This window comes from Hibiscus syriacus, unplaced genomic scaffold (assembly GCF_006381635.1).
Source record: "Hibiscus syriacus cultivar Baekdansim isolate YM2019G1 unplaced genomic scaffold, ASM638163v2 tig00112335_pilon, whole genome shotgun sequence".
Lineage (NCBI taxonomy): Eukaryota > Viridiplantae > Streptophyta > Magnoliopsida > Malvales > Malvaceae > Hibiscus > Hibiscus syriacus.
Window position 1 is genome coordinate 27,030 of NW_024063303.1, and position 11,086 is coordinate 38,115.

Consider the following 11,086-nt stretch of genomic DNA (forward strand, 5'->3'; position numbering starts at 1 on the left):
TCAAAATTTAACGTTAAGTTTTGAAAAAAGGAAGTTTAGAAACTAAAACGGACCAAAACTGATAGTTTAGATACTAAATGGAAGTTTAACGACGGATACCAAAATAAAACAAAAACTAAATGTTAGTCATGATTTTAAAAAATTTAAAAGTTTAGGTACTAAAATTGATAGTTTAGGTACTAAACTATCAATTTGCCGAAAAATAGCAAATTCAATAAATAGCCATCATATTTAATGGGTGAAGCTCAGAGAAATTCGTTATTTCATTAGTTATAATTCTCCAGCAAAGAAGAAAGGAAGAAAGAAATATCAAAGGCGAAGTTCTCTCTCATTGTCGGTTCCATTTACCGCCAAATTTCTCTCGGGTCAATTCTAACCTCTTCTCTTTGCATCTACTTTACATTTTACCCCAATTTGATTGAATTTTTTCCGATTTTCCAAGTTCTTGTTTTTGATTGTTTGGTTACGGGAAGAGGATAGTTTCATGGAAAATTTGAATTTGTTTTGGTTGAAATTCATGCATTTGGATGCAGAATATAGATATTTTTTTTAATTTCTTAAATAGTTCCGGTTGATCGCACTCAAAGTACTAAATTGCTGTTGCGGTTGCCACTGCGGTAGATGTAGCAGATTGTTTACTGAAAATAATTATGTTGATAAATTGCGAATGCTGTTGCGGCGACCTTGAAAACCGTTATATTGCTGCCATTATGTTGAAAATAATTTAGTACTACGATGGCAATGCTTTTATATTATTGTTTCGTAACGAACTAAGTGGTTAGTTGAAGGATTTAGTCTTCTACGTTGATTCTAGATTTTAATTTTCGATGCGGTGTGGTAATTAGCCAGAACGGAACGATGAGGCTGCAAACATATGCCAGCGCCAGCATAGTCGCGATGCTAGCTGTTATTTATCATGCATTTAACAGTAGGGGCCAGTTTTATCCTGCTATGGTGTATTTAACGACATCGAAGATCAGCTTGGTGCTGCTTCTCAACATGGGGCTTGTCTTTATGTGCACCTTATGGCAAATAACCAAGCGGATATTCCTCAGTTCCCTTCGTGAAGCCGAGGTCGAGCGGTTGAACGAGCAGTCGTGGAGAGAGGTCATGGAGATCCACTTTGTGATCACTATTTTCCGGCAGGACTTCTCCGTTCCATTCCTCGCGATGGTTACTGCTCTGTTGTTGATCAAGGCTTTGCATTGGTTGGCACAGAAAAGGGGTTGAGTACATTGAAACAACCCCTTCTGTCCCTATGTTGTCTCACATTCGGATTGTTTCTTTTCTGGGTTTCCTTCTTCTTCTGGATTGTCTGTTTCTGTCCAGCTCTATCAAGTTTCTGTTCGAAACACGACAAGCTTCAGTTTCCCTATTCTTTGCATTTGAGTAAGTTTTTAACTTAAAATAATTTACATAACATGAGTGGTTCTGATTCCTCCCCCTGTATCTTTCCAAGTGCTCTGTGCATCTCCGTTTCTCGCATGTATCATTGTTCTCTGTTCCAGCTGCACTAGGGTTTATCTAATTTCACTCTAGACTAATGTCGAGTTCTTCGGGTCTAGGCACATGATATTGGCAACGACTATAGTGTCAACTTTTATAAAATACTGTTTCTATGTAACATGCTTATGGAAGGGCAATGGGAAAAAAAGCCTGTCTATACCTTCTACTTGGAGCTCATTCGGGACTTGCTTCACTTGTCTATGTATTTATGTTTCTTTCTTGTGATTTTCATGTAAGCAAACTTTTTCTGTTTAGTTTCTGCACAATCAAGTCTGGATATCTTAATTTACTTGTGTGTGTATGCATGTCCAACATATTGATCAATGATATGGTTGTTGATTTTTAATTGGTTTCTGCAGGAACTATGGCGTACCTCTTCACTTAATACGGGAGCTATATGAAACCTTTAGGAATTTCAAAATTCTTGTTGCTGACTACATGCGTTATAGGAAGATCACTTCGAATATGAATGATAGATTCCCAGATGCAACCCCTGAGGAGCTCACTGCGTGAGTCAAATAGTATTTGTTTATGTACTGGGTTTTATTTTTTAGGTATCTTTTAATTGCAATTTGAGTTTTGGATTCTTGATTCCTTAACAATTGGATGAGCAGAAACGATGCAACATGAATTATATGCCGTGAAGGGATGACCACAGCAAAGAAGTTAATCTGTGAACATCTTTCCCATGTGCACTGTCTTCGATCATGGCTGGAAAGACAGCATACCTGCCCTACATGTAGAGCCCTGGTTGTACCACCTGAAAACAGAACAAGTTCATCCGATGCTCAAGGGCAAGGTAACCTCATTGAAACATCATCTATCATAAGATGAATTCTTTCTTTCAGGATTTAGATAGGATAGATCATTCATGGAAAAAAATGCCTAAGATTTTGAAACTTTGTAGCTTTGTCCTAGGCCTCCGGTGAATCTATGAGGTCTGCGGCGATATTGCTTCTAACTTCTATAACTTTGCAGTTATCATACCGACATTACTGTTTGAAAAACGTCGGCTAATTGTTTAAAGTAGGAACAGGGTCCGGCACGAGTTCAGCTAAACAAGGTTCTGGAGGTGACATGGCCGGTGGTAATTTGACCCAGCATCAGGTGAGGCTTCAGGCTGCTGCCTCTGCAGCATCGATATATCAGAGATCTTACGTCTATCCTTCTGCAAACACTCTAGTTTGGTAGGTGGTTTTATGCTTGTCGTGCTGCATGTCAACGAAATATGCAATTTCCTAATTTTTGTCGTTATAATCTCTCCTCGTTTTTTCAATGCGACATTTTTACCTGTCAATCGCCATGGTTATTCGCACGGGTACAGTTTGGTTATCCTCACAGTTCGGATATAGCAATCCTCGTCTCCATCCCCATTTGAACTTCGGGGATAAAACTTCTCCCATTCCCATCACTATGGGTGAAGATTTTGATTATTCTCCATCCCGTCAGTTCGGATCCCCACGCATTTCGGTATGAAATTGATATGATTAATAGATAATATGAAATTGCACAATGATATGTACACATGCCTAAATATGATGATATAACTTATATAATATACACAAAATCTGTGAATATTCGTATTATGATGTGAATTGATATTATTTTATGGGATTTTTTTAAAATTTGAACTTGAGTAAAAAAAAATTGGGTTGGATTCATGTTGAATTTAAATTAAAAATCTTTAAGACGACCGAATCCGGAATAACTCAAGTCGGATAGGTAGTAAACTTACCCGACCCGACTAATTGATATCCCTTCTCATCCAAAAAATGTGTATATCATTGTGTAATTTCATATTGTCTGCTAATTATATTTTTTAAATAGTTTATGGACTAGGATAACTACAAAGTAATATATATTTAAAATTTTCTTTAACTTATTAACAACGCATTATATAGGCATTGTTAGAGGTGTGCAAAAATGTCCGATCCGATTTTTCAGATAATTCGGATTGGATATTTGATAAAATTTTTGAATAATTAGAAAAAGATTGAAAAAATCTCAATTTCAAATTATCCGAATATTCGAAAAATAAATGGGACTTTTGCCCTAGACCTAATAGTACTATCTTTCTCTCCCAAATATCATCTCTCGTGGAATTGAAATTGGCATTGGAAAAGTCCTCACTAGGAGATAACCCACCGCTACTGAGCTTGGTTAGTATAATCACAGTTTGAACTATCCTCAATGCTCTGCATTTGTTTGGATCATAATAATAGTAAGTATCAAAGATGCCTATTGGCGAAAACACCTTTTATATATATTTAAGCCTAAATCACGAAACTTTCTTTTTCTCACCATTTCCCCCTCAATAAGCCTTGGTCGAACATGGGCAGAACAAGTGACTGTGTTTTTCAAACTAAGTGATATATTCATATCGGATCCGATTCGAAAATTTGGATATTTGTTTATTCCGAATGGATTTGGATCATAATTTTAGTTATCTGAAATGTCACATATTCGAATTTTCGAATCGGATCGGATATCCGAATTTGCACACCCCTAGACACCGTTGCTCGAACTCAAGATCTTTAGGAATATTAGCTTTTTTTTTACCACTGAGACTACTTTGATGCGTTCAATTTTTAATGGAAAAAGATGGGTTTAGAATATCAATAGTCAGATGATTATTTTGTAATTTTTACTAGTCGAAGAATTCAACAAAGTAACATCCTATAATCATAGAATCATTTTATAATTTCGAATAGTCTGAAAACTCAACAAAATAACGTGCTAGAATAGAGAGGTCATTTGTATACTTTATTCAATATTTTACTTATTTTTAGATAAAATATTGATTTATGTCTTATCGGAGTTTTGATTTTTAAATAAATCATCCCTCTTGCTTCATAAAGAAAAAAAATTAAATATTTTTAATAAATAATAAATTACCCATAGTTTTCTTTTTTTAAAAATAAAAAAACAGTATCCTTTTCGGCCACGAAAATCACTATCGGATGAATCCGTACACAATTCAATCTCTCCCTCTGTATATAGACATAAAATCCCTTGAAAAAACCAAACTAATTCTATCGTAATCAGTAACCGAAAGCAATTTTACTCTTTTTTGGACGACAATGGCGATGACGGCCATCACTCAAGTATATTGCTCTCACTGTCGCTGCTACAACAAGGCGGCCATTAAAGCTGACTACCTGTAAGCGCCTCTTTACTTCACTCTGATCTATCGGTTCGTTTTTCCTTCTTTTTTTCTTCCTTGCTATGAATTTATTTGTACGGCGATGAACGCCGGACCGATCGATCGATCCGATTACAGATCGTGTTCGACTTGTGGAAAATCGATATGCAAGGCCAATGTAAAGGGAATTCTGAGGTTGCAGTTGGTAAGGATGAAGATTACTTCTCCAAGGTTTAAAAGATCCGGGAGAGCTCTTTCGCCATTAGAGGAGGAGACTGTAGCTCAAATATTTAGCGATTTGAAGATGTAAATATGAACTGTTTCTTCAACCATCAAAGGCTAATTTTCTTGGAATCGTTTTATGAATTAATTAGAATCGTTGAAGACTGTTTAGTGAACAATTACGAGTTTATTTATTTACATAATTTTTTTAATCGAAACAATTTTAAATGATTATTTTATTAAAATCAATTTACTTTTACATATAATAATTCAAATCGAATGGAATTTAAATAACATATATTAGAATTTGCCGTCCAGTTTTTTCCTTAAATAATATTTAATTTACATTGTTATAAAAATAAAGAAAATAAAAACACAATTACGTAATATTAATTTAAAAATAATATTTTAAATTTAACATCAATTAACTTTTCTAATAATACCAATTCAAGTAGAAATTCAATTAATAATTTTTTATAATACAAGAGTTTGGCCCAATCATTAATATAGTTAAAAAAATTGAAAAAGGAAAACATTTTTTATTTAAATCACCCATATCGAAATTAAGTTTTAAAAATATGTATTTCAAAATATTTGAAAATTCAAGGTTTTTGAAACATATTTTTACATATTTTTATCAATAATAAATTTTTAATGATAATTATTCAAAGTTTAAAAAAATTGATAAAAAAGACAACAATAGACATATAATTATGTTTTTATTTTTTTTTATCAAATATGAATTTCAGAACCATGATCCCTTTCACACACGTAAAAGGATTTTTACAATCCGATCATCTTATTTATAAATTTATAATAATAAGGTCACTCAATTTAATAATTGTTACAATCAAGTCATCAATTTTTTTTTTTTGAGAATACAAGTCATCAATTGTAACTAAAAGATTAACGTTCGTTGCATAATTCACAATAAGTGTGTTTGTAGCAATCATGTATAATCTTACTAATAATACATATTATTTCTACTATGGAAACATATCATTTTAATCAAGAGTGGTTAAGAGTGTTCGATGGATCGAACCGAAACCGAGCTGCTTATTTCGGAAAAATCCATCGTAAAATAGGAACATCAAAATAAAGCAATAATTATAACAAAACACAAGCAACAATGACATGCAATGATATGATGCGATATAAAATGAAGATTAAAATCCGAGGGAGAATTGCATATTGTGATCTAATTTTATGTTGAAAGCTTAAAGCTTATATAGCATGTAGCCATACCAGATGTTATGTCTTCACCTTCGAGTTAATGCTGCTTTTGTTATGACCGTTCACCGGATTCTTCTAGGCAGCAACCGAGCATCGATCGCTTTGTCTACCCTTACCATTCATCTCGATCTGAAGTCTGCGCCGCCTCATTCTATTCTCCAAACGTATCCCTCTTAGAGCTCGGGCCCTCTGCTCGATTTCTAGAGCTTGCGAGAAGTTCCAAACACGAACAACACCTTCCTCACCTCCGCAGACGATTCGATCTGCTCCGATATCGACCGAGTACAGATTGCACCCGAATCCATGCAGCATTCTCTGGGGTGGTTCTATAGTATTTTGGTCAGATTCTTTAACCTTTGGAACACTTTTCCTTAATGGCTGCCTACTGGCCCTCAACAACTTTCGAACATCGATTAAAGCGAGTTTCCCATCACTGGAAGCTGAAACAAGCCAAGGAAACTCAAATGCGAGGGCATAAACGGCTCCAAAGTGAGGAATCCATGTTGCAACCTGCACGACGGTATGTCCCTTAGACTCAATTATGATCTCGAACATATGTACTGCCCCATCTTCTCCTCCGGAAAAAAGGAAGTCTCCAGTGCGGCTCTGTGCTAAGGCATATGCATAACCAACATGAGCATTGCGAATGACACTTAACAGAGTCCCACTGTTAGTCTCCCAAACATACACATCCGAACCAGACGTGCTCGCAACAGTCGTGTCGTGAGGAACAAGGCTCCAAACCCAGTCACCATGCCTCAATATCTGTGTGCACTTAAGTGATGACCGGTTCCAAACACGAACCGTCATATCCCAAGAACCACTATATATCCTAGTAAGGTCCAAAGCAAGAGAAGTTATAGGCCCCTCGTGTTCCCAAAGCCGAAGTTCGGCGTTCGGTTTCTCAACACCCGTTAGGTCAAACAAATGCTCAAGACCCTCAACTGCCTTCCAACAATGGATAAATCCATTAGTACCCCCAGCAACCAATAGTTTCGTATCCGCTGCAACTGCCCTAATAGTACAACCAAGTGGCCGGGACGACGAGATTGACAACCCACCCTCTTCCATATCCCACATACGAACAATTGAGTCATATCCGGCCGTAAAAATGAGCTTGGCAGAAGCCAATAAAAACACGGTTCGAACTTCAGTATGACAGCGTAGAACATCAATGCTATACCTTCCTAAAAAAGTCTTGCACCTATGCTCCCTCTCCACAAACAATTCCTTCCATGACTTCTCATCTGAAAACAGAGCTGCGGTCGGTAAACCCCACCTCTCACAATAAAATTCCTTCCAAACCTGATGCTCAGATGCAATATTATGGAGAGCGGTCGACACACAAGACACTACACCAAGCTCCTTAGGGTCAAGACAATTCAAAATCTCCGTTATCAAGGCTGGTGGGAGATCGGTGATCGTGCGCGAGAAATTCGAACAAACATTAGGAGTAACTTTTTGAATTACAATAACTCGGACTCCCTTTCTTAGGATTACAACCCAATGTCAGTTTCGAAAGTTCTAAATCCTTGGTTACGGAATTGGAACTAAAACGATTTGTTTCACAACAGTTTGCTAAATTCTTTAAAGCCTCGATGCTTTCCTGGCACTCAAATTCCATAAAATGAATGAATTCTTAACCTAAAACTTAAACCAAAATCCCTCTGATTGGGAAGCTTAAAAAAGGAAATTTAACCCAGAACCTCAACTTGCTCCTAAAATCAAAGATGCCCAAATCTAGCAAACCCTAGAAATTAAAACCCAAAGCGTTCAAATCAAACTACAGCAAGTTAAAAAAATCAGAAAACATCCAATAAATTTGATTACAGGACCAAATTAAAAAATCCAGAAAAAAGAACGATACCTCTGACGATTGATAATTCGTCCTTCGGATTAACAGAATACGAGAAATTAGAGAACTATGCTTAGGAAATTTGGGGGCACAAGCAGTGAAAGGGTGACGAGTAGACTTTCATCACCGTTCATTTCCAAAAGGATCGGACGGTAGACAAGATGAGATCAGTTGTCATTGAATATTATGGGACGTTGGATTAGAATGGGCTGCGCCCCAAACATGTAGGCTGGTTAAAATGTTTCTAGGTTCTCACTATTTTAATATATATATAGGGTTTATTTGCCAATTGCCCCCTAAACTATACCTATCCTTAGATCCAATAGATTCCATAATTTTATTTGGTTGAATCTATCATTAATATTTATTTGAATAGTTATTTTTGTTTTTTTTTTAAATATCTTTTAACTTTTAATCTTTCATTTTTATCAAAATAGTTTTTTTATAAATATGATTAGTTGATTAACGGTCAACACTTCTTATTATTGATGTTATATTTTCATGTGTTTAATTATTGACATAACATACATTATATCATATTAACAAAAAATTACAAAAAAATTATATGAATATTTTGACCTCTAATATATATATATATATATATATATATATATATATATATATATATAATATATAATATGATATAATAACTTTAATAAAACTATGTCATTTTTCTCTGAATTTATTTATGGGTAAAGTATAAAAATAATCCCCTGACTATATAGTGTTTCTTTGTTAAATCCTTCGACTATTAAAAGTTATAAAACGGTCCCTCGATTATAGAATGTTGCTTTGTTGAGTCTTCCAACTATTGAAAGTTACAAAATGGTCACCCAACTATTCATTATGTTCCAAATTCATCTTTTTTTCGTTAAAAATTGACGACAGTCTGAGTTGAACGTTAATTTGTTGTTCGAGATATGATTAAATTTGATCCCAGAATCTCAAACGACTATCATATCTCAGACAACATATTAACATCCAGCTCAGATAACCGTTGATATTGTAGCAGAAAAGGATGAGTTTAGAACATAATGAATAGTCGGATGACCATTTTGTAACTTTTAATTGTTGAGGGACTCAAAAAGCAACATCCTATAATCGAGGGACCATTTTATAACATTTAATAGTCGAGAGACTGAACAAAACAACGTTATATAGTCGAGCGATCATTTGGTGTGCTTTACCCTTCATTTATTTTAATAAGTTTATGATCTGATCAAACGGAATCTAGATCATAAGTTTTAACATGAAATCAGTTATGATGCTCAACGATATGGCTGAACCCATAACACGCAGTAGCATTATAGCCTTGACCAGTTTCTTGCATTGCTCGTTGATTTCCTAGCGAATAGCAGGAAGTGGTGTTTCTCGAACGTGACAAAACGGAGCAAGAGTGTTTATGCAAGTCGCCAATTCAAGCTCTATGATTTGTTTGTGCAAGGAGCACGCGAGTTGTTAAAAAATTAGGTAAACTACCCATTTACTCATCTGCCTATTCCAACGTTTCTGTTTTGGTCACTACTACATTTTTAAAATTCTAACATTACATTTTTTTTCTGTTTTGATCACTCGTCTTTAAAAAACAATGTTGATTTTGAAAAATCAAATAAATACCATAGCAATATTACCATTTATTTTCTAACATGTGATCAAAACAGAAACAAAATGTTAAGGTTAAAATATGGAAACAGAAATGTGATCAAATAGGTAGTTTATCCACACACAAAAATGAAGATAACTTGGCCAAAACAATGATACTAGAAAGCTTAGATGGAACTAGTCGTGGAGTTCTGTATATAATAAGAAAAAGAATGTTTATGTATCATATTACAGTACCATGCATTACATTCCTGCAAAATCCCCTACTATTTTGTCAGTGTGATTAAAATTCTATATATCTACCCTTTACTCCCAACCCATTCTCTCCATTCGAAGAAAAATGATCGAAATCCGCAGCACCGCTATTTTCCGAATTTAAAAACAAGCGGTATACTCGTATCCGACACTCGCTTCAATCCGGATACATAAGAATAACTCCCTCCTCCACCAACCAATTTCTTCTACTCTTAATGTGCTCAGACTGAATATTTGCAAAATCTTTTATTCGATTTCCTATTGTATAATTTGTAAAGCACAAAAAAGCTGGGAGAAGAGCAAACCCTAGCCAGTCGACCGATATACCCATTTTCGTGTGGCTTCTATTCATCTCTTCTTCACTGGCATACTTAATATCCGAAAAATCATATGCAAGGGTTATGGTTTAGTTTAAGTAATCGTTGTCGTCTGTTAACAAAGCAAATGAGAAAGGTTTGAACTTGTACCCATCACCGTGGTAGAATTTGTTTTGAAATTCCACCCAGTGAAGACGCAGGGCGTGAAGGAAAGCACTGAGGGTCTCCATCATGAGAAGTATGAAAGCAGTTGCGAAAGCAAACACCGCGAGCCCAATTAATCGAATGATGAAGCTGTCGTACCTGTAATAATCATTGTTCATCGAGTCATTATCATCTACACATAGAACAGTTACAAGGACCAAGAGAGTAGTGAATGATTAAGCACATTGAGCACGTGAAAACATGGCACGTATTAGCATATCGAGAATCTACTTTGTGCTACCCGATGAAGTTATTCAATTCACACTCAAAAACCATAACCTAGGAAAGAGAACTTGAAGAGATAGACAATGTAGAAATATGCACAAGAGTAACATGCACCATGTAGAACAGTAAATAACTCACCCCCATGCAAGTAGTAGGACTTTCTCGTAGAAAACAGTTGATAATTCAGAGTGCGCCAAGCTGTAACGTATTAGAAGCAGAAATTAACCAAACATTTATTTATGAGATGGTGCAACACATTAAAACTCAGAAATCGTAGTTCCTACCTCAAAGCCCAAAGTCGAAGATACGATGCCATGTTCGAGACAGCACCCAGAACAAACTCGATCGAGTGTATCATTTGGTGCACAAAAACCTCACTAAAGTTGAACTCCTCATGATGTTGACGTGCAGAATCAGGTTCCACGTCAAGATCAAACTCGGATGTACCAAGCAAGCCATAGGTGCGACATTGAAATCTCTAAAACATATTGAAGAAAGAAAGTTCAAATAATCAACAAGACATTC

At 35.4% G+C, this 11,086-nt stretch overlaps 1 protein-coding gene and 2 pseudogenes across 1 annotated transcript; 1 reads left to right on the forward strand and 2 right to left on the reverse strand.

Moving 5' to 3' along the window:
* Positions 1 to 769: 769 nt before the first annotated feature.
* On the forward strand, positions 770 to 2,746 carry LOC120177821 (annotated as a pseudogene).
* Positions 2,747 to 6,026: 3,280 nt separating this feature from the next.
* On the reverse strand, positions 6,027 to 8,054 carry LOC120177820 (annotated as a pseudogene).
* A 2,162-nt stretch (positions 8,055 to 10,216) lies between these two features.
* LOC120177822 (V-type proton ATPase subunit a1-like) lies at positions 10,217 to 11,039 on the reverse strand (the record flags this gene model as incomplete). Its single annotated transcript, XM_039183830.1, has 3 exons — positions 10,217 to 10,435; positions 10,700 to 10,759; positions 10,846 to 11,039. Coding segments are annotated over 3 exons (468 nt in total), but the record flags the coding sequence as incomplete, so codon positions are not given.
* Positions 11,040 to 11,086: the final 47 nt, after the last annotated feature.